General features: G+C 46.8%; 1 protein-coding gene across 2 annotated transcripts in view; it reads right to left on the minus strand.

Annotated features, from left to right (window-relative positions):
* Positions 1 to 14,428, minus strand: part of Setd7 (SET domain containing 7, histone lysine methyltransferase) — a 45,087-nt gene extending 30,659 nt beyond the window's left edge. Inside the window, exons 1-2 of one of the 2 annotated variants that reach the window (XM_034500703.2) lie at positions 13,956 to 14,422; positions 3,646 to 3,775 (exon numbers count right to left, since the gene is read on the minus strand). In XM_034500703.2, coding sequence (XP_034356594.1) covers positions 3,646 to 3,775; positions 13,956 to 13,995 — 170 coding nt within the window. In that variant the 5' untranslated portion in view covers positions 13,996 to 14,422. Of the gene's footprint in view, positions 1 to 3,645; positions 3,776 to 13,955 lie in introns of both variants that reach the window. The other variant, XM_076932358.1, reaches the window with a different exon arrangement.
* Positions 14,429 to 22,779: the final 8,351 nt, after the last annotated feature.

The raw sequence follows: 22,779 nt of genomic DNA on the forward strand, positions 1-22,779 counted from the left end.
GATCCGATGCCCTCTTCTGGTGTGTGTGAAGAGAGACATGGTGATCTACTCATGTGTGTAAAATAAGAGAGAGAAATGTGCGTAAAATAAGAAAGAGAGAGAAAAGAGAGAGAGAGAGAGAGAGAGAAATTTTGAAAAAGTTACCTTTAAAAGTGAATTTAGCCAGTGTTTCATACCTGTAATCTCATGGGAGGTAAAGGCAGGAGGATTGGGGTTTAAGGTTATCCTTAGCTACATATCAAGGCCAGCCTGGGCTACATGAGAACTTGTCAAAAAAAAAAAAAAAAAAAAAAAAAAAAAAAAAAAAAAAGCAAAAGAAAATCAGGAAAGAACATATAGGAGTGAATTCACCTTAATTGTAACTATTACTAACTAGGGAACCTGGGAAAGGTATCTATCCTTTCCGAGCCTTAGTTTCTTTGTAAATGAAATGAGATTGTAAATCCAAATGTCCTTATTTGCTGAGCTTGGGCCTAACAAAAGCTAGAGGATGGTTAGGAACACAGAGAGGATTTTGCCTCAGAAGAGAGGCTGGGATCCTGTGACTTCAAAAGTTCATTTCCACCTCAGCTTCTGTGAAATGTAACCAAGCACTTTGTAACAACCTGGGAAACCTTAGGTGTCCTCATTTCCCCTCAGCCCATAGGGAGCCCTCTCTGCAGAACACACCAGGACAGGAAGTCAACATCAGAAAATGCCTCTGGGAGGCTGGGGGTGATAGCTCAGCTGGTAAGCCACTTGTCCTGCAAACAGTTGAGGACAGGATGTGGTTTAGTCCCTCAGAATCCAGTTTAGAAAAAAAAGAAGAGGACAGGTGTGGTGGTGTGGGTCTGTATTCTCAGCCTTGGCCTGGGCCTGCTTCGTGAGTTAAGTAAGCCAGTGAGAGGCCCTGTCTAAAAACAAACACTGAACACACTCAGCAGGTATAGGTGCTTGCCTGGTGACCTGATCTCCATTTGTGGGACCCACATGGTAGGAGGAGAGAACTAGCTCCTGCAAGTTGTGCTGTGACCTCCACAAGCACTGTGGCATGTCTAGCCCCTCCCAATAAATAAATCTATGTAATTAAAAAAAAAACCCATAAAATCAAGGTTCATGTCACCGAGGAACAATGGAGGTTTTTTCTTTTTATTCTCCACACGTGTGCACACATGTACACTACACACACATGCACATACACATGCACACATGCACACACACACACACACACACACACAAGCACGCGCACGCGCACGCGCACGCGCACGCGCACACGCACGCGCACGCGCACACGCACACACACACACACACACACACAGTGTGCGCGTTCGACTAGGGTACAGAAAAATAAAGGCATGCAGTAGCAAGTATTCTGAGACGTAGCTGGCATGTCCGGGAAAAGCACTGCCAATAAATATTTACACACTGGGTTCCCAGCACTCTTGAGGAAGAGGCAGAGGGGCAGCAGGTTTGAGGGCAGCCAGGCAGCATTTAAAGAGCAGCGGATGAAGCTCTGTGGTACAACGTCTGCCTGGCATTCATGAGGCCCTTCCTCAGTACCAAAGAATAATCATACATATGATAAATTACCCCTCTTTTTATCTTGGGCTCCAGACCACAAGACATCCAACAGTTACCATTCCACAGCTTGGAAGTACATGCCTTTGGATTGCTTTGGTTTTTCTATTTCTTCTCCCAGTTCTAGGCTAATGACAAGTTCTGGCTCTATGCTTATAAATTCTGGTGGAACTCAGAACAGTTAAACCGTACTGAACACTCAGATTAGCCATTTCCGGCAAAATCACAGCATTCTTAGCTGCAGAGAAACATTTCCACAGTAGCCTCAGGACCACACACACCCAGTGTCAGGCTCCATCCAGACTGTGCGGCACCAACAGAATCTCAAGATCGTGTTTGCTGACTGTATACATGTCCTTATCTCAGGACCAGAGAGGGTAAGACGTCTCAGTTTCTTGAACTAAGTCTCTGTTGCCTTAGATTAATTTAGATTCTTTTCTTTTTTTTTTCTTTGAAAGGATGTGGGGCAGAGTGGGATGTATGGGCTGAGGATATATCTCTGTGGTAAAGGTCATACATAGCACGTACCAGGCCTTGGGTTCAAATCCTCAGCACAAGAAAAAAAAAAAAAAGACACATGAAAACTATCACGATGAAAGACATTAAATCACATGTGAACTTAAAATTAATTTTACAAAGGGAGGAAAAGCTGAGTGTGGTGGCATACCCTGTCATTCTAGCCACCTGGGAGGTGGAGGCAGCAGGGTCAGGAGGCCAAGGAAATCCTCCACTAAGCAGTGAGTCTGAGGCCAGCCTGGGTTACATGAAACCCTGTCTCAAGAGGAAAAAAAAAAAAAAAAGGCACCTCAAATAGAAAAGAAAAGCCAATGGATTTACTGCTGGCGACTGGGCACATGCTTTAGCGTCTCCTTCAGATCTGCCGTTTATGAAACACATGCAAATAACTGCACAGGTATGACACATGGTGACCAGATAGGGCACTTGAGGTCAGAAGTGGCCAGCAAGACACATGGGGAAGGCACTCAGGGAGTCTTGTGTCCTCCCTGGCTGCTCAGGGATCAGTCTCCCTGTGGTTAACAGGGGATACATCTTGGCACACTGGTTCAGATGCTCAGTCTAGCCCGTTAGTGCTCTGGTACACCAGTCTGTAAAGCCGAAAGGTCTGCCTTCAAATACAGCCAACTTGCTGGACCGTTTCCCCTAAGGAATGGTCAATTAGTGGCTAGCCTCATCTAACCACCAAATTCAAAGTATGAAAAGGCTCATGCGTGTGAGTGCATGTGTGTGTGTGTGTGTCCATCTGGATAAACTAACTTGTTTTCAGTTCCCACATCCACTTGGCAAGGACTTCACTATCATTATTTTAAACTTTGACGTTAAGAGAACGTGTCATAAAGCACAGAGGATATCATAGGCAGACTGTGCACTCAAGGAAACTCTCCTTAGGTGGGGAGGGGAAATCAGCCCTTTACAAAAAACATACATTGTTGAATGAATACAAAAATAACCTTAGCACCAAGTAAAAATTGACATTTTCCCAGAAGAAGAGCTATGATTAAACTTCCATAAAAACCAAACAGGGGAGTTACCTTCTGGAAAGAGGGATCCTGAAAGAGGCAGTGTTGATGTCAACATCTTCAAAGAGAGCCCTGGGGACGAGGGACCCAGCGGGTATTGAAGTTGTGCCAGTGTATGTGTGTCTATATGACATATGTGCTTGTGCACATGGGTATGTGTGAGCATGGGCACATACATGCCATGGTACATGTGGAGGTCAGACTGTGGGCGTCTGTCCTGCCTTCTACCTTGTGTGATGCCATTAAGGTACATTATGGTTACTGGGTGGCCATGAAATGAATTTGTGCAAGACAGGAGTGGGCCCTAAATCAGTCAAGGCAGAACATCACTAGACACGTCCCAGGCTCGGCACTCATCAGGCTGGCTTCTGCATTGCCACCACCGTCATTTCTGGTCACCAAAGCCTTGCATACATGTTGGGGTTACTCTCACCTTTTGCATGAGCTACACACAGACTTTTAATTGAATTCTCCCATTTGTATCATTTTTTCCTTTGACATGGTTGGGGATCCCCACACTCCCGGAATAAAACAGAACAGCGAGGGCTACCTGCCGTCAAAGAAGAAGAATTTCCCGCGTCCATTCTTTTCTCCATGCACAAAGTTGCCCTCAAATCTGTCCGTGGAGGAATAGGTGACAGTGCAGAACCCGTGTGGCAAACCGTCATCATCCAGGTGCCCTGGGGAAAGAGAAACTGTCAGCTCAGAAAGGTAAGGCAAGACTCAGAAATTACCAAGGGAGGCCAGCACCTGGAATTACACATGGGTTCTGGGAGCTGAATTCAGGTAAGAGTAGCAAGTGTTCCTAGCTGTTGAGCCATCGGTCTAGCCCTTACTTCCGTGTCTTGAGAGGACCAAGCGTGCAGAACAGTCTCACACACGCTGAAGATTATCTACTTGATGTTTTGTGTACTTTGTGAACTGACTGGTCCATACAGAAAGGCCTGGGCATGTTTAAAGACCTAGAGTTTGCACTGGCTTGCCTTTTCCCCTGAGACTGTGATGTACTGTCAGTAGGGCCATCCGCAGCCTGGTTACCATTGCCCAAGCTCCTGATTCTTTGTTACACCAGGTTCTTTGTTACCACCTACATGTTTCACAAATCCCAGACCCCCCCACCCCCATTAGTATCCCCCCCCATCGTCTGGGTGAAAAGATTTTGCAGAGACCAGTGAAAATAAAGACAGTCATTACTCTACTGCTTTCTCCCTTGGGTTAACTACCTGGATCATGGGTGAAAGCATTAAATACTGTGCAATGCACAGACCATCTGTAATAAGATCTGACGCCCTCTTTTAGTGTGTCTGAAGACAGTTGCAGTGTACTCACATATAAATAAAGAAATAAAATCTTTTTAAAAAAAGGTGTGGGTCCTAAGATGATAAAGTCCCAGGCTAAGGATAGAACTTGGGGTAGAGGGCTTAGTTAGCACCCTGCGAACCTAAGCAATACCCAGCCATGCAAAATAAAAATTAAAAGAGAGAGAGAGAGAAAGAGAGAGGGGGGGGACACGCTATGGTCTCTTAGAAGAGATGATAAGTAGTCATAAAGAAATAAAATGTTCTTTATATGATTGATTGAAGCATAAAATCATAGCAGAAAAGATCGTATTTTATCACTGACTCAGTGTGGGATAAGTTACCTGGAACATAGTATAATAACTATTATTTATCTGTGGATTGAGTTACCTAGAATGCAGTAATATATATATATATATATATATATATATATATATATTATATATAACACACTCTATTAGTTAGGTCTATTATGTGTATGTGTATGTGTGTGCCTGGTTGAGCTCACGTGCACCACACACATGTAGCCTTCAGAGGGCACACAAGGCTGTTGGATCCCCTAAAACTGGATATGAGCCACCATGCGGGTGCTGGGAACCCAATTGGAATCCTCTTAGCGTGGAGCCATCTCTCCAGGCCCATATATGGCTATGTAAACACGCCACAGACATGCTAGTTTCGTTCCTTTTGGACACAAACTTTTCCTACAAGGGTCAGGAAATCAATGGTTAGCGGAACCAAACCAGTCCAAGCCTATTTTCTTTTGGTAGAAAAACTAAATTAAATGATATAATTCTAATAAAGTCATATGAAATAATTTGGACAACTATTTTCTAACCATCTACTGATGACATTCTTTCACTGAAACAGAAAAAAAAATCACTTTTTTTCTCGTTTAATGAAAGAATATTCAATATCAAGCTAAAAGCTTTCTCTTATGAAACATTGAAATCAATTAAAGGTAGCCGTTAACATTCCTGTGAATTTAGTGTCCTACTTTTGATTTGGTGGATATATCAGAATAATTAGGTTAGTCTCTCACGAGAGTAATTACTGATGTGTGGGACTACTTCCACAATGGAGAAAGGTGCACATCCTTCAGACTTTAAAAAGTGATTGTTAATAAAACTGTTTTCCTACTGTAAAGCAAGAGAAACATTATTCTAAACATGAACACCGAGGGGGAAGGAAAGCCAGTGTAATCCATGCATTTTCCTTCCTCCCTGTCCTATTTCTGAATCAAACACTGAAGGTGCCGGCACCCTCTGCACTGAACTCTGATATTAAAAAATGGAAGGTGTCCTGTAACTGAAAGCAGGTGAAGGCCAGTTCTGACCCCAGGTGAGGACAACAAAATCTCACCCCTGCTCCATGATCGATTTGTTTGGACCCTTCTGCGACAGGCTAATGGAGAAGGAACCCCTTCACGCTTTGCTGGAGGATTTTGAGTGACACCCACTTCTCAGAGGACCTTGTGAATCTAGAAGGAGATACACATGGACGGGTGCATCTTCCCTGCTAGTCTGCCTGCACATGAAAGTTCTGAAACCTGTCAGACCTCACTCAGAAGGATTTCCACCTTGACTTGTTTGTTTTGCATCCTCGGGTGTAAGCAACGCAAAGACTAAGAGTGTCTGAAACTTCCACATTTACTGTAGTCAGTTTTCCAGACTGCTAAGTAGCCAACCCAAAAGGCAAAACCAAACAACCTGGGCATGGTAGTAAAAGCTTGCAGTTTTACAACTAGGGATTAGGAGATCAAGAACAGCCTCAGTAGGCAGCAAGTTTGAGGCCAGCCTGGGCTGCGTAACAAACCACATCTGACACAAACCACATTAGACCAGAACAGAATGAACAAACAACCCCAATCAGAAAAATAGCAACAAAAAGACTTGCAAAGCAGACAGACCTAGGGAAGAGATTAGGATGTTAAAATCCCGCCTCCTCTGAGCACTGTGAAAAGTCTTAACAAGGTTGTGTGGCATCACAGCCTTAGCAGCCAACCTAACGTCACTATCCAGAGAAGAAAACAACTGTGAAGCTACTGTTTGGGTCAGTGAGGGGCGGGGCTACTGTTTGGGGCAATAGGGGGCGGGGCTAAGTGCTTTCTTGGTACCTCTTTGAAACCTCAGATGACCAAAGACTACCACGTGACCCGCGAGAGACAGCTGATCCGTTCTAAATGGGTGCAAGGTTGTGGAAAGCCCCGGCCTCCAACCCACCCACTGACTTTCTTTCTAAAGAAAGGCAAACAAGTCGGGAGCTCCTTCTCCTTGTTGGTGGCAGAATAAGAGCTGCAGAGTTAGATGTACAGCAGTGAAAGGGCTTTCTTCTGCTCTGTCCTGAGGACGCTGTGCCAGAGCCACACTGGGCTGCTCAGAAACGCCTGCAACTCCAGCTCCAGGGATCCCACACCCTCTCCTGCCCTGCTGCACACATAAACAATATGAGTAATTAAACTAGAAAGTGAAAGAGAAACTGTTCAGGGGAACTAAGAGGGAAGGCAGGGTAAGTATGGGGCATTCAAAGTGCATGACATACTTGTATGCAAATAACCTTACATAACCCAGTACCAAGTACTAGGGAAAGAAAACACATATTTAAAAAAAAAAAAAATCAGTGTTTCCAGTTGTATGACCATGTAATGACTGTGCATTATTGAGCCAAATGGTTTACTGTGATGATATATCTTCTTAACAAAAACAAAATCCAAACCAAAAACAAACAAACAAAAAAAACCCCACCAGCGATGCCCAGGCTCCTTATAGAGAAACGCAAGGAGACTTTGTGGGCAGACTACAGAGAACTGCCAAGATTCTCAACATCATATCCTGGTTGCAGATTCCGATCCCTTGCCGGTGTTGCTCAGTGTGGAAACTCTAGTCCTCGCTGAAGACTACAGAATGCGTCGCGTCAGCCAACCACCTTCCAGGCCAGTTCCCACTCCACAGAAGGTGGGCACCAAGCCCAAAGGACAGGCCAAATTCACTGGAATGATCGCTTTGTGCTAATAACACAGCCCCAGCAAGCAAGGCACCCAGGATCTGTCTACAGAAAGCCTGAACGGTAGCCAGAGAAAAGAAAAAAGTAACGTGCCTAATTTTCTTTTCCATTTTTTTCTAAATATTTTTATTCACCAAGTGAATAGAAAGTCAAACGTTTCCCTAAAGTCAACTCTGAGCAGAGGTGTTTTTTCCTTTAACTTGATAAGATGGGTCTGTTATGTTGGCTTTGGATCAGAGATAGGTCACTGACTGCTTCCCACTTGGAAGAGATCTGAGAGCTCTGGGTGTATATTTCTCTCAGAACAAGAGACCATGGCCCATACCGTTAGTTTTGCAGACAAAACATGGCTCCTCCCCTCCCCCACAAAAATCATTTAAGAAAAGCATGCTACTAACGCCAGGACCATGCCTTCTTCATGATGGATTCACAGCGACCCTGAAAGGCACAGGGGCACAGATGTGAGCTGGCGAGGGCTGTGGGTTTCATGTGTGGTTCACAAAGAATGGTGGACACTTGGCACTCTGTCCCAGGCACAGAGTGCAGACACAGATAAGAAGACAGTACAAGGGTTGTTAATAAAATAACCCTGACTGTTTGGAGGGGACGGGGATGCTAGAACATGGAGCTGTGTGTTTTCACTGGGGTACCTTGTTCCGAAGACTGACATTTTCCCGCGTGGAGCTCTTTCCCTCGGTGCCTCTCATGTTTTGTTTTGTTTTGTTTTTTTCTACCCTCATACTGCACATCTGATACCACAAGAGCCTCAGCTACTGCTTCATGCCTTCCAACTGCCTAGTGCATCAGTTTAACTTCCCGAGCAGAGCTCTGAGCTTGTCCTTCGCCCCACAGCCTCTGTTCCAACCCACAATCTATGCTCTCAGCCTGCGGCCCCGCCTCCTTTTCCCATCTCCCCCCTGTGTGTCGTTTTCTCTTTTCAGCCTCATGTTTCACCTGAAGTAAGAGAGTATTTTCTGGAGGGGCCACACAATTCAGTGCCTCTCACCTATCCTCACCAAGCTCTCTCTCAGGTTAATTCTTGCCACCTCTCCAGGGACGGCTCATCCCATGTACTTCTCTAGGCTCCGGGGAATTGCTAGCCTGTCCTTCCCTCCTTCCCCAGACTATAGGATTTACCAAGAGCCCGGGTTGGCCTCCAACTTGCAGTAATCTCTCACCTCAGGCTCCCAAGTGCTGGTATTACAGGTGGAGGTCACCATGTCTGGCTAAGATAGATGTTTATTTATTTGTGTGTAGGTGTGTATATTATACGTGCACAGGTAAGCACAAGTATGGTGCAAATGTGAAAACTGGAGGGCTGTAAAGGAGTCAGTTTTCTTCTTCCATGTGTGTACTAGGGATCAAACTCAGAACGGCAGGCTCGGCAACAAGAGCCTTTACCCGTGTGAGCCATCTTGTTCGCCCATGCTTTGTTTTGTTGTTTTAAAGCTACAGTGATGGCCAGGGATAGTAGCCTATTCTTCTAAAGCCAGCTTCTTTGGAGAGTGAAGCAGGAGAATTATGCTTTGGGCCAGTCTATGCTACAGCATTCCAAGATAGCCTGGGGTTACAAAATAAGACTCTGTCAGGGGTAGGGGTGTCAGAGTGAGAACTCAAGTGGAATTGCCAGGTGCTTTGAGCCCGGAAGCTAACTGGCTTCCCACAGAAGCAGGGCAGACCCTGCAACCCAACTGCTTCTTCCTGACACCGAGTCCTTTCCATGGGGGTGGGAGTGTGAGGACTCATCGACCTTGTATTCAGAACTGTACTAGAGCAACAAGGCCTGGTAATCCCAACACTTGGGAGACTGAGGAGGCTCCTGACTGGTTTGAGGTTAGCTCGGGTTACATAATGAGTTCTAGGAGAGCCAATAACTATGAGGTGAGATGTGCATCCAAGAAAAAACATATATTAATTAAAGAAAAACTTCACCAGGGCTGCAATGCCACCATGAGATCCAAAGTGTGCACCACCCTATAAGACATTTGACCTCAAGTCCTGAAGAGGCCAGGGTGGAGAGCTTTTAGGACTGCTTCTAGAAACTTGTCGAGAATTTGACATCTGGCCAGGACCAAATAAGCTCAAGGTGGGAATCAGACTTTGGGCTAGGATTCAGGAAATAGGCTCAGGTTAAGAACATGTACCTTTGAGTTAATGCATGCTCAGCTGACTGTGTGGCATTCCTTTTGTCTTGGTCATCCTGACTAGCCCTTAGAAAGGTGTTTTCAGGGTTTTGTTTATTGCCCTGCTTGTTCCTTGACCCAGAACTGATCTTATTATTTTGCATGTACTTAAAGTAGACTGGAAAAAATAAACCCACTTCAGCCTCAGAACTGTCTGGGGTCATGCTACAGTGTTGTCTAATTGTCTTTTTTTAAATCCTTGCTCCTACCCTGGAGAACCTGGTGACTGGCTGAGCTGGCTTGGTCAGGTCAATGTCTTCCTCAGAGGAGGAGGGAAAAGAAGAGAAAGGACGTTTGCCGTGGAGGCTGAAAGTCAGATTCTTTTTCTCCAAATATATATATTTTTCTGAGACCTACTCACCCTATATGGCAGAAGCCACCTCAGAAATATAGAATCACCACAAATCGTATTGCCATCACTTATTAACTGTTGCTTCTTGGCTCAGTCACCAAACATTTCACACGCTTGATTGACTCATTAAAATAAGGGAAAAAATGAGTTTCTAAAAGGAAATGCTGGGCTGGAGAGATGGCTCAGTGGTTAAGGCACTTGTTCTTGCTAGACCCAGGGTTTAATCCCCAGCACCTACATGGTGGTTCGCAGATGTCTACAATGCCAGTCCCAGGATGCATGTGGTGCCCAGATGTACATGTAAGAAAAACATTCATATACATAAAACAAATGAATAACAAACAAAAAAAAATTTTTTAAAGGGAAATGCTTCAAAAAGATGAGAGATGTCAATGGGTATGGTTCATGCCATTATTCTGCACTCAGGTAGCTGAGGCAGGAGGATTGGTCTACATAGTGAGTCCCAGGCCAACCTGGTCTACAAAATAAATTCTAGGTTAGCCTAGGCTATAAAATACAGAATGAGACATTGATGGAAAAATAAAGAAAGAATTTGATATGTAGGAGTTAGAAAGAATGGCAGGACAATTGACAAAGAATTTCACAAGTCTAGACTGTCTCCCTTCTTTGACAGGTGTCCTGTCCTTAACTTGTCTAAGATTCTCTGTGAAACGAGGATAATATAGTGCCCGCCTCCGACGGCTGGATGGATAATGTGTGAGCAGCACTCGGCGTGGAATCTGCATGTAAGGAGAGCTACAGCAACGCTGATAATAGCTGTGACGAGGAAAACATCAGAAGACAATGTGTGCACAGAGATGAGAAGCGCCAGTGCGCACAGACGACTTTCTATTTAGGAAGAGATCACAGCCGTTCATACCTGTCCAGAGGTGTGTGCTAGATTCTAAGCAAAGAGCAGTGCAAAATGCCAAGGCCAACAAGACCTGGAGAAGGACCAGGGAGGCAGTTTCCTGCAAGCACACACTGGCTCCGGGCACACCGCAGAAACCGAGTCTGAGATGCTTCTCAGGTTTTTTTCCTTTCCCCTTTTGATTTATTTGTTTTGTTTTATATGTAGGGGTGTTGGTGCCAGCAGAACTGGAGTGACTGAGGGCTCTGAGTTGCCATGCAGGTGCTGGGAACAGAATTCAGCTCCTCTTCCAGAGCAGGCACCAAGCCATCTCTTTACCGCTTTTTATTTTTTTTTGAGACAGAATCCACCTATTAGAGGTCCAAGCTCTGTTAGAACTCCCAGTCTTACAAAAACGATCCTCTCCCCTGCCTTCCACGTAACTGGGATTACACATATGCCACTAAAGACTTTAAAGTATGGGCTGGAGTATGTAGCTCAGTGGTACAGTGCTTGACCAACACACACACACACACACAGAGAGAGAGAGAGAGAGAGAGAGAGAGAGAGAGAGAGAGAGAGAGAGGGAGAGAGGGAGAGAGGAAAGAAAAGAAATTTTGTTGTTGTTCTTTTAAAACCCAGGTATAGCTCCTCGCATCTGTAACCGCAGCACATCCCATCAAAGCCAGCCTGGGCCACAAAGATCTTGTTTCAAAAATCCACAAAACCAAAAAAATCTACAAAAAGCAAAACAAGGAAGTTTCTCTACTTGTTGTTTACTCTTAGGCAAAATTGAGTGACTGCCCAAGACAAGCCATGGTTTAAGCCAGCTGTCATGGCATAATTATTAAAGGTGCCTTTCTTGCTCTAATGAGCCGAGTACGCTATGTCTGTCCATCCTATATAAAAAGACCCCCCTTCTTTACACACACACACACACACACACACACACACACACACACACCATTTATGTAAAGAAACTTCAGTGTTTTGAAGCTTTGAATCCACTGGACTAATATAAAACCTGAAAACATACTTTAAACGTTTTTATTTTGAGACAGGGTCTGATACAGTTCAGGCTTGGTTTGAATTTGCTATGCAGTTGAGGATGACCTTGAACTCCCACTCCTCTTGCCTCCACCTCTACCTGCAGGTGTAGGCCACTAGGCCTGGTTTCTGTTCACATGCTAGTGCTAAGATCATAAACACCAGCGCCCAGGGGAAGGTGGCTTGGGCTGGGGGCACTATCTGTGATCAAAGGTTTGCTTTTAGAGATTGCAAGTAAAGGAATAGGAGGAAGGGCTGGAGAGATGGCTCAGTGGTTAAGAGACCTGGCTGCTCTTCCAGAAAACCTGGGAACAATCCCCAGTACCCACATGGCAGCTCACAACTATCTGCAACACCAGTTTTAGGGAATATGTGCATGCAAGCAGACACACCGTGGCATATGAAATAAAATAAATAAGTAAAAACCAGCAACAACCCAAACAAACCTAAGAAAGTACTATTTTTTAAAAAACTGGAGGAATAAGAGCAACTGTGGTAATTTGTTAAGAACACTTTTTCTGTCATAACAGAAATTTACAAGAATTCAATAACTCTTAAAGTTAAGGAAGGCTTTCTATGACTGGCTTAAGTAATGCTGGCTGGGCCTCACTAATCCCAACAGTGGGTTTATTTAGAGAAATATAAGCTCTGTGAATCCACAACATTTTAGTCTCTTCAAAAGTTACAAGCAAAACTATGTACCTTAAAGTTGTTTTTTTTTAAAAACTAAAATGAAGAAATACATTTTACAACTTAAAATTAGAATAGATGCCTTTCTGGGAATTCAAAAAATTATTCTACTTCAGCTCACCTTAAGCCTTCAGCAGTCTGCAAAAGTTTATATTTATGAACACACCAAAAAGGGGTTTCTTCCAACATATCCATATGCATTTGTTAAGCAACTACACTTTATTTTTCTTTATCGTTTGTCAGACCTGTTTATACAAATTAGATCAAAACCAGATTCAACCATCGAGTTAAAATTATTCAGCGAGTTGCTGCGTTCAACAAATTCTGAAACGACACTATGCAATCTTGCAAAACATCACGGGAACACTATCTGGGATAGAATAAGAGAAATAATAAATACGCTTCAGAGTGTTTTCCAGTGTTCATTGTTACAAAATCATAACCTCTCAAGACACAAACAACGAGATTGTATAACGTTCCCACGGACGTTTTATAAGTAGGGGGCAAAAAAAAAAAAAAAAAAAAAAAAAAAAAAAAAAGAGGCGGAGAAACTCAGCAAAACACCCTGGCGACGAGAGTTGGGGGAGGGGTGCGCAAGAAGGGGCGGAGAAACCTGACAACCGGGCGGTGATATCACCCGCAGCCAACAGCTCGGAATTCAGAAAGTTAAGTGTCACCCAGCAATTTGGGTCCTGGCTGGAGCGTCCGCCCGGCGCGGCTGCACCTCGCTCCGAAGCCAGGGAGGGGGAGAGGGAAGGTGGCTGAGTTCACCCAGGGGCAGCGCAGACCCGGGCCGGCCGCCTCCGGAACGCGGAGCGTTCGAGCTTGGTGGGGAGCGTCGTGCACTACCTAGCCATGATTTCATCCTCCCCCCCCCCCCAACCCCGGAGGAGAGGCCGGGGCTGCCATGTGTCTGGTGTGCGGCCGGGTGCGTTGCGATGGGAGACCCACCTAGACCCGGCCCTGGTGGCCGCCGGACGCAGAGACTCAGCCAGGAAAAGGGCAGACAGTAGGAGAAGGGAAGTCGAGGTGGCTGAAACGCGGCTGCTACGCGGAGATCACGGGCCTCAAGGGACTGCCCTCCGGCGCCCTCCCATCCTCCATCCCCGCAAGGACTTAGGCCAAGGTGCTAGGCAGCGTCGCCACTCCCAGGGAGGATGCTGCTGTGGCCCGGCGGGATGCAGGGGCCCAGCCTTCCCAGGGCCGCGGACCCCGCGGGTCCCCATTCCTCGCCCGTGCCCCTTCGCGCCCCGCGCACCCCGGCGGCGTGGCGTAGTCAGTGCAGCCCCCGTCTGAGCCGAATGACCCGCCATCGGCTTAGGGACGGCGGTGGCCTTCGGCTCGGCCCTGCGCGCGTCGCAGACCGCCACTCTTTTGGCGCTTTCCGCCCCAGGCACCTATCCCCACCCCAGGATCCCGGGGGAAAGCCTGTCGTACCTTCCACGGCTTCCTCCACCACCTCGTCGTCGCTATCCATGGCGCCTGCGACCCTACCCAGCACCAGGCCGTGCGGCCGGCTCTGGTCCCTCTAGGTGCTCGCGGTGGCTGAGCGAGCGCTGGAGCTAAGCCCTGCGAGTTTGGAGGAGGGGGAGGAGGGGGAGGAGGGGGAGGAAGAGGAGGAGCAGCCGGGGCGGCTCGCGCTGCCTCCCCCTACAGTCCTTTCAATTCCTCCGCCAGCCGCGGCTGCCGCAGCTGCCCCCCCTCCCTTCTGGTCCCCAGTCCCCGAGGCTCCGGGGTGCTGCCGCCGCTGCAACTTTCTCCTGTGATACCCCCTCTTTGTTATGGAGCAGCTGATCCGCTGACATCACCCGGCGCCGGTGCGCTCCCTCCCTCGTTGATTGACAGTTCCCGGTCCTTTCCCAGTTTGAGGATCCTTAGAACCAAAGGCGCTCCGGGGCTGCGCCGCCTCTTCCAGGCTGTGGGCAGGCCCGGCGGCATTTACCTTTTAGCTTGGTTCACTGTTCGCCAACCACGCGGTCCAAGTCGCCGCCGGCTGCTCGCTAGCACCGGGGCCGCGAGGGTACCCGCCTGGGGTGGTTGGGGGGCTCGGAGCGCCGGATACCCCGTGATGTGCCACCGGGGATTTGGAAAGTGAGCCGTGTTGGGTGTTCCTACCACTATCCTGGACAGCTAGAGCGCACTCCGAACTTAGGAAGTTATTCTGCTGCTCTTGAGCTTCGACTTCCTCTCGCCCTCGAGCCCCACCTCACTGGGCTCGCTACCGCCCAGAGTTGCAAAGTGCGGCGCGCACCGGAGCGCAGGTGCCCCCTCTTTCTCCACTGCCTAGAATCGCCTCCATAAGCCAGTTTCGTAGACTCCAGGGAGCGTCCCGGGCCCCGGATTCCACTCGACTACACGTCCTACCCAGGAGTCCCCAGTCTCAACCTTCTTTCGCATCTCCAGGCCCCTAGGGAGATCCAGGAATTCACCAAACCCAAATGGCAGCAGGCCGCACCCGAGTTTTGGCCGGTTCCTTCTCCTTCTTGTCTTGGAGACGGAGCCACCAAGCGGAGAGCCGGAGCCAGGACCTTGTGTCTAGCGCGCCTCCTTCTCTCGCCTCCAGTCTTGTACTTGTGATGTCCCTAGAAGTCTCTTTAGTTTCTCCAAGTGCCAACCACTTCACAGACTCAGGCATCTTTGAGGGAAGAAAACCCCCTTCCCAGCCCAGCCACTTAAAGAGTGCCATTATGGCTCTACCTCTTACAAGGAGGCAGCAAAGGATCTCTTTAAATAGCGGGTTAAACGGACGTACATATACACAATGTACCCTGGAATTACCCGGTGCCACCCTGGCCCTATGCCAAGGACAGTCACCACGGCAGGTGGGAGGGGTGGGGTAGGAAGCAAAGAAAGTTGTTCCATTTGAACAATGAATGAGGCAGGATTTCAAGGCACTTCCAACGCCAGGGAGAGTCAACACCTCCACCCCTTCTTAAATGCCTTTCTTTCTTTCTGTTTGTCTTTCTTTCTTTCTTTCGCTCTTTCTTTCTCTCTCTCTTTCTCTCTTTCTTTCTTTCTCTCTCTCTCTTTCTTTCTCTCCTTCTTCTTCTCCTTCTCCTTCTCCTTCTCCTTCTCCTTCTCCTTCTCCTTCTCCTTCTCCTTCTCCTTCTTCTTCTTATTTTTGGCAGTCTCCTGTAGCCCGGGAGTCTAACCTCTAACTCACTATGTACAGAAGGACAATTTTGAACTAAGCATCCCGCCTCCATCTCCACAGCACTGGCCAGCAAGCTGTTTATAATTGTGGAGATCCAATCCAGGTTCTTCCACGTTAGGGAAGCAAGCTCTTTACCAACTGAGCTGCCTCCACCCCTCCCCCGCTGTTATGTCAGTCAGAAAAAGGGGGGGGGGAAGTAAAAGAAACCGCGTGGTGGCATTAATCCCAGCACTAGGGAGGCAGAGGCAGGCAGATCTCTTAGTTCAAGGCTACCCTGTTTGGTCTATAAAGTGTGTTCCAGGTCAGCCAGGGCTTTATAGAGAAATCCTGTCTCAAAGGGAAAAAGCATTTAAGAGAAAAATTATAGAGACACTAGCCCCAAATACTATCAGAAATTTTAGCTCCACTCTGACTGCTTTAGAAAGAGGAAGGTTGTGAATGTTCAGTTAGAAAGCTTAGGGTCCAGTCTCCCTCAGCTGCAAAGGGGACCAGGGAGGCCACTCTGGCAGTGTGGGTTCCCCTTCCTGGGCATTAGACATTCAGGCCATATGGGGAGAGACTTCTCTGGTTTAGGCTGGATTACCCTTTGGACCTTTAACCTAGGCTACACCACTGTACACTCTGGCTCAGACTACATTGTTCTAAACTCTTCCAGACCTCTTTGAGGTCTGTCTTGGGATTGATCTTAAGGTCTTTCAGGGCAGGTACCTGGGACCTTAGTTAGGCTCCACAGAAATCTATTCCTGCAGGGAAATATGAAAGGATGCCTCAAATTATAATGTAAATTTTAATTCTTTTTAAAAAAAGATTTCATTTATATATGTGTGCACATATGTAAATGTACATGTGTACACGCCGGCATGCTGGGTGTGTGTATGAGTGTATCTAAGGAGGCCAGAGAGCATTGGAACCCTGGAGCTGGAGCTTCAGGCAGTGGGAAGCCTTTGGATGTGGGTGCTGGGAGCCAATTGTGGGTCTTCTGAGTCATCTGCAGACCCGTATAACATCAGTTTAAAACATGAATACAGACCGGACGGTGGTGGTGCAGGCCTTTAATCCCAGCACTTGGGAAGCAGAGGCAGGTGGATTTCTGAGTTCAAGGCCAGCCTGGTCTACAGAGTGAGTTCCAGGATAGCCAGGGCTACACAGAGAAACCCTGTCTCAAAAAACAAACAAACAAAAAAATGAATACAGAAACAGGATTTTACTGAGTGTGTGTGTGCACATGTCTGTGAGTGTGTGCTAGACAGAGTCTCTTACTTGCCTGGAACTCATGGAGTAGGCCAGGCCTCAGATACCCACCTGTTCCTGCCTCCCCAGTAGTTGGGTTGCAATCATACACCTCCACACTTGTCTGCTGTTGTTGTTTTGTTTTTAAACCATGGATTCTGGAGTTGAAGGATCTCCCCAGTCCTTATTTTTTTTAAAAAAAAAAAAAATCATTTTTATTTGTTTGTTTATTTATTTATTTCATATATGTGAGTTAGCTGTCTTCAGACACACCTGAAGAGGGCATCGGATCCCCATTACAGATGGTTGTGAGCCACCATGTGGTTGCTGGGAATTGAACTCAGGACCTCTGGAAGAACAGCCAGTGCTCCTAACCTCTGAGCCATCTCTCCAGCCTCCCCCCCCCCGCCCCCCGCCCCAGTCCTTATTCAGAGTTTTTGAAAAGGCGTTTACCATGTTTCATCCCTTTCTGGTTTTGAGCTATATGATACCTCCTCTTGTTTTTAATCCTTATGTGTCACCACTTTCCTTATACATGACCCTGGTGCTCACATGACGGTGAATGCCAGGTATTCATCCCCTTCAGTTACTAGACAATAAAAATGCTGAAAACCGAAGGAAGAAGCAAAAATGACTTATTGCTTTACTGAAAGAGGGTAATGTCAGGGTAGGAAACGTCCCCTCAGAACAGGCAGAGGCTCATGGTGGGAGGGTGCGTGTGTAGTGGGGAGGGGGAGGGTCTGCCACAAGTGTCTTACCTCTGTCTTTGGGTTCAGAGGAGAATGTCCTCTTGGAGGAGTGAGGTTAGCCCAGCCTGTTACGAGCAGTCCACCTGTGTCAAGAGCCTTCCCATGTGCTACTTTGATAGTGTCTGGAGCCAGCATCCATTCCCTGCCCCTACAGAAATGAGTCTTGAATATGCCTAGAAGGGTCTGGATGGGGAGCCAGGGCCCTTCTGGTGTAGGTCAGGAAGGAACTCGCCAGCTCTTTCCATCAGGAAGGCAGCCGTTGGGATGGTCCGTCTCAGTCCTTACCATTCATTCCTCTTGGCTCTAGACCACAAGTTTAGGGAAAATGTTCACTGGGTCCCCTAAAACAGTGGTTCTCAATCCCCCTAGTACTTCAGCCCTTTAATAAGTTCCTCCCTCATGTTGTGGCGACCCCCAACAATAAAATTATTTTTGTTGCTACTTCATTGGGGAGAGCCTTTTGGGGCTGCTTGGCAGGAATTTGACATTGGGCCAGGACAGGGAAGTAAGTTCAGGCAGGAATAATTTTAGGCTAGAACAAAGAAATAGGCTTCAGGCAAGAATATGACTTTGGACTAGGCTCAGATACCTTGGTCATCCTGATAAGCCCATAGAAACGGCGATCGCGGGACTTTGTTTATTGCCTTGCTTGTTCCTTGACTATATGTGTTTACTGTCTTGCTTGTTCCTTAGCCTAGAACTGACCTTATTAATTTTATGTAATTAAAATGGTATAAAAGCAGATTGGGGGAAAAAGTAAACCCGCCTTAGCCTCAGAACTGGCTGGGGTCATGCTACAGTATTGTCTAATTGTCTTTTTCTTTTTAATCCTCGATCCTGCCGGGGGGGCGGGGGGGGGGGGAGGAAGTCGGGGGGAACCTGTTGACTGACTGAACTGGCTTGGCCACTTTATAACTGTAATTTCATTGCTGTTATGAACCACAATGTAAATATTTTTGGAGACAGAGGTTTGCCAAGGGGGTCGGGAACCACAGGTTGAGAACTACTGCCTTAAAGGGTGCTTGAACCTCTACAGATGGTTTTTTGTGCTAAGTCTGTTGACGGATGGATCCTTATTTGGACCCAACTGAGTCCCTGGAGCCAAATGTAGGATGAACATTGGCAGTGGTGGTTTTGCAGAAAAGGACTTTCCTGTTTCCTGCAAACAGTGCTGAGTTTTTCCTCACAGACTTGATCCTCTTCTGTGATTTGGCCAAATGCTTTGTTTCAACCCAAGTGTCGGTGGCACCATTTGCATTGTTCTGCAGGCCCCGCAAAGGTATCCACACCCTGTTCTTTCCTCCAGCGCTTTTCTCTGAGAGCTTGTTTTACAAACTCTCCCTGTGGCTTCCACCAGTTTCCTACCCATGTGGTCATGAGCTAGAAATCAATAAAGCTCTTGCTCAGAGACAGTGTGCAGCAACAATAGCAGCTGGCTGCTCCCAGCTCCTAGATTCCAGTATAGTAGGGTGTGCACACGATAGGCACGGTGGAGCCCTGGTGTGAGACTCTTGCACACCATATAGAGTGCTGAATTCTGTGGTTTTACTTATTAATTTATTTTCATTTGTTAATTATGCAGAGCCGAGGCTTTGTACATACTAGGCAAGCATGCTACCGCTACTCCTAGCCCCTTGATGCTGGATTCAGGAGGGCTTCTCCTGGCTGAGCTTGCCCTCAGCCCCTCACTGGTCCAGTCAGACAAGACTCCATCCATCATTGAGCCAATACTCCCCAGCTCCTAGTGAGTATTCTCCTGCTGAGCCATGACTGGAGTGACTGGTCTAAGCCTCTGAGGTTTAGCTTCTGTTGTCCTCACCTGTGGCCCATCCCTCCACAGGGGAACCCAAGTCCCTCTTCCATTGTTATAGTAAAATTGAAATACCCAGCTGCTTAAAGTCATTTCCCACCCATGGCTTTCCCCAGAGAACTCACAAGGTTCATCTCCTTGCAAACATGATGTAACTTTTACTGTAAATATATTTCTACAGTCTTCCTGCAGCTGAGGCACTTCCTATGTCCTGGGTAAACAAGCTTGTCAGAGAGCAGATGTGCGTGCAGAGCACACTGGGGAGACTGAGCCAATGTCGGTTCACTTGTGGTTGTTAGTAAAAAAAACTATTCCTACCCAGCAGATCAGGGTTGGGAGACCCGCAGTTCTCAATACCCAGAATAGGTCCACAGGCTCTTGGGGGTTTAGGATTTTCCAAGGGTTGACACCAGGAGCTCTTTTGGAAAAAAAAATTAAATTATTTTATTATGTGTTTGCCTGTATAACATGTATGTGCATCATATACATGCCTGGTTCATATGGAATCCAGAAAAGGGAATTGGATCTTCCAGAGCTGGAGTTACAGACTGTTGTGAGCCGCCATCTGGGTTCTTGGGATTGAGCAGTAGTCCTTTGGAAGAGCAGCCAGTGCTCTTAACCATCGAGCCATCTCTCCAGCCCTCATCAGGACTGTTTTTGCTGCTGATTTAGAGAACTCACTGTGTAGTCCAGGCTGGCCTTTAACTCTCAGTGATCCTCCTGTGGCTAATTCTAGTGGGTTGAGATTATAGGTTGTGGTGCTACCATATCTGACCCCGTGAAGAGATTTTTTTTTAATTTTAATTTTATTTTCCATTTTTTTAAAATTTATTTTTGAGAAAGTCTCATGTAGCCCGTGTTGGCCTCAAACTACGGATCCTCCTGTCGTTACTTCGTGAATGTTAAGCTCATAGGTGTGCACATCCTCAACCCAGAAAATCCTATGTAATAAAGTCCCATTTGACTCTGGTTATTCTTTAAAAAGGCTGTTTTCTGGGCCGGAGAGATGGCTTGGTAGTTAAAAGCATGTACTGCTCTTCCAGAGGACCAAGGTTAGGTTTCTCAACACCCAGAGCAGGCTGCTTACAACTGCCTGTAACAGGATCAAATGTCCTCTTCTGTCCTCTGTCGGCACCTCCCCACCTCCCCAGAATAATAAAACAGAAAATAGAATTACGCAGACATGCATACATAAACAACAATCAAATAGTTTGATTGAATTTTCTCCTTGTGTGTTTTGGTCCAGGTAAGAACTAGTGACTAGGTAACGAAATGCTTTGTACACACACACACACACACACACACACAGAGAGAGAGAGAGAGAGAGAGAGAGAGAGAGAGAGAGAGAGAGAGAGAGAGAATGGGCTACACCACCCTCCACTCAAACCTACTTTGTACAGCTTGCAGGTGAGGAGGGTTAGGTGCAGGCAGTGAGTCTGGGACTCACCATTTAAGCTAAGTGAACCATCAAACCCCAGATCCAGAAGAGAAAGAGGAAAAGGATGAATCTAGGCTGGCTGATAAGCTGAGCATTCACGTTCTAATGCTATCTTTTCCTAGTATAAGGAAACTGGAAGAGAGAACTGGAGAGGTCATTTTCTTGACCTTAGGGAGGGAGATGGGCTTTTATGAGGACCGTGGTCCTTGGGTTCTGAATCACGGAATCACATTAATCCAGTGCCTAACAGCTGCAGAAGCTGGTGGGGAGGGCGGAGTGGCAGGATTAGGGGGGTTGGGGAGAGAGGCATTGCAGGCACCCTTGCCCGAGTGGGGAAGGGCTAGGGGAGACTGCACGAAAGGGGTCATGGTAGTAAGCTCTCGGTCTGAGGTCAGGGAGAACATGAAAGCACCACGAGAAAAGGCCCAAGGAGCAAAGGAGAAGAAACCTCATGCTGCTGGAAATAGACAGGATTGCAGTTAGATGAAGACTCATAAATTCAGGGTGACCTGATTTGATGCTGGCAACAGGAAGTGCAGGGGGTGAGCAGAATAGCCCGACCCGAGGAAGTAAATTAAATAATAGTGAAGACCTCACAGTTGCCATGACATTAAAATACCTCCTGCCATATTAAATGTCTTTCTCCCCCCCCCCTTTTTTTTTTGCCTGATTCTTATTCTTTCAACAGGCTCATGTCCCTGCAGCATATCCAGTAAACTAAATTTAGACCCTCCGGGACAACAGAGAAGGAGCCATGTGGCCCAGATCTCTGTCTTCGTGTGCTATGGGTCATATGATATGCTTGCCTTCTCAGATCCGAAAACCTAGGTTAGATTTGGGTCTGGTGAAGCAACTTGGGAGGGCGGGGGAGGCCACATTGGAAACCACGTAGTTCTGTAGCAATAACTTCGGGGGGAAAAAGTAAGATACAGAGAATAAATAACTGAATCAAACATGCTTCCTTAAATGCTATTTGGCTTTACTAGCTTCTGAATTTTATTGTCTTGGGCTACAAATACAGTGACTAGGGGCTGGGGAATATAGCCCAGCCTGGTAAAGTGCTTGGCTTGTAAACACCTGAGATCGAGTCCCAGAATCCATATTCTAAGAAAAACAAATAAACAAAATGAAAAAAAATCCAAAACAGGTTTAGTCACACATGCTTGAAATCCCAGCAGTGGGGGTGGAAAGAGAGATGGGTGAATACCCTGGCTCACTGGCCAGCCAGCTAGATCAATTAGTGAGTGCCAGGTCCCAGTGAAAGACTCTATCTAAAAAACAAGGTGGACAGCATCTGAGGAATGACACCAGGAACAGATCTCTGACCTCCGTTCACATGTGCACACGTACCCCACACATCTGAACACATATAGGTAGCTGGGTCTCACAGCTGCCCTATAGAACACAGACATTGCAGGAGACAGTCTGCTACATACTTTTGTGTTTGTGGGACACTGGGATTGGAACCCAAGGAGTATACTCCTTTAACATTAGAAGACTCAGTATGAATAAAAGATCAGTTCGATCTGACTACAGATGTCACAACAGTCTCCAAGAGGACTCACATGAACTACATCCCAGAATAATGTACATAGCTGAATTGTGACTGATGGATAAGGGCATTCTTGTCATGGCAAGTGTGATCTCTTTTTGAAGATGAATGTGTTTGAGAAGACAAGTTTCATTTCTTTCTCTTTCCCCCTTCCTTCCTTCCTTCCTTCCTTCCTTCCTTCTTTCTTTTTTTCCGTTTTTTGTTTATTTTGTTTTGTTTTTGGAGACAGGGTTTCTCTGTGTAGCCCTGGCTGTCCTGGATTCACTCTGTAGACCAGGCTGGCCTCAAACTCAGGGGTCTGCCTGCCTCTGCCTTCTGAGTGCTGGGA

Source organism: Arvicanthis niloticus, chromosome 4 (assembly GCF_011762505.2).
Source record: "Arvicanthis niloticus isolate mArvNil1 chromosome 4, mArvNil1.pat.X, whole genome shotgun sequence".
Lineage (NCBI taxonomy): Eukaryota > Metazoa > Chordata > Mammalia > Rodentia > Muridae > Arvicanthis > Arvicanthis niloticus.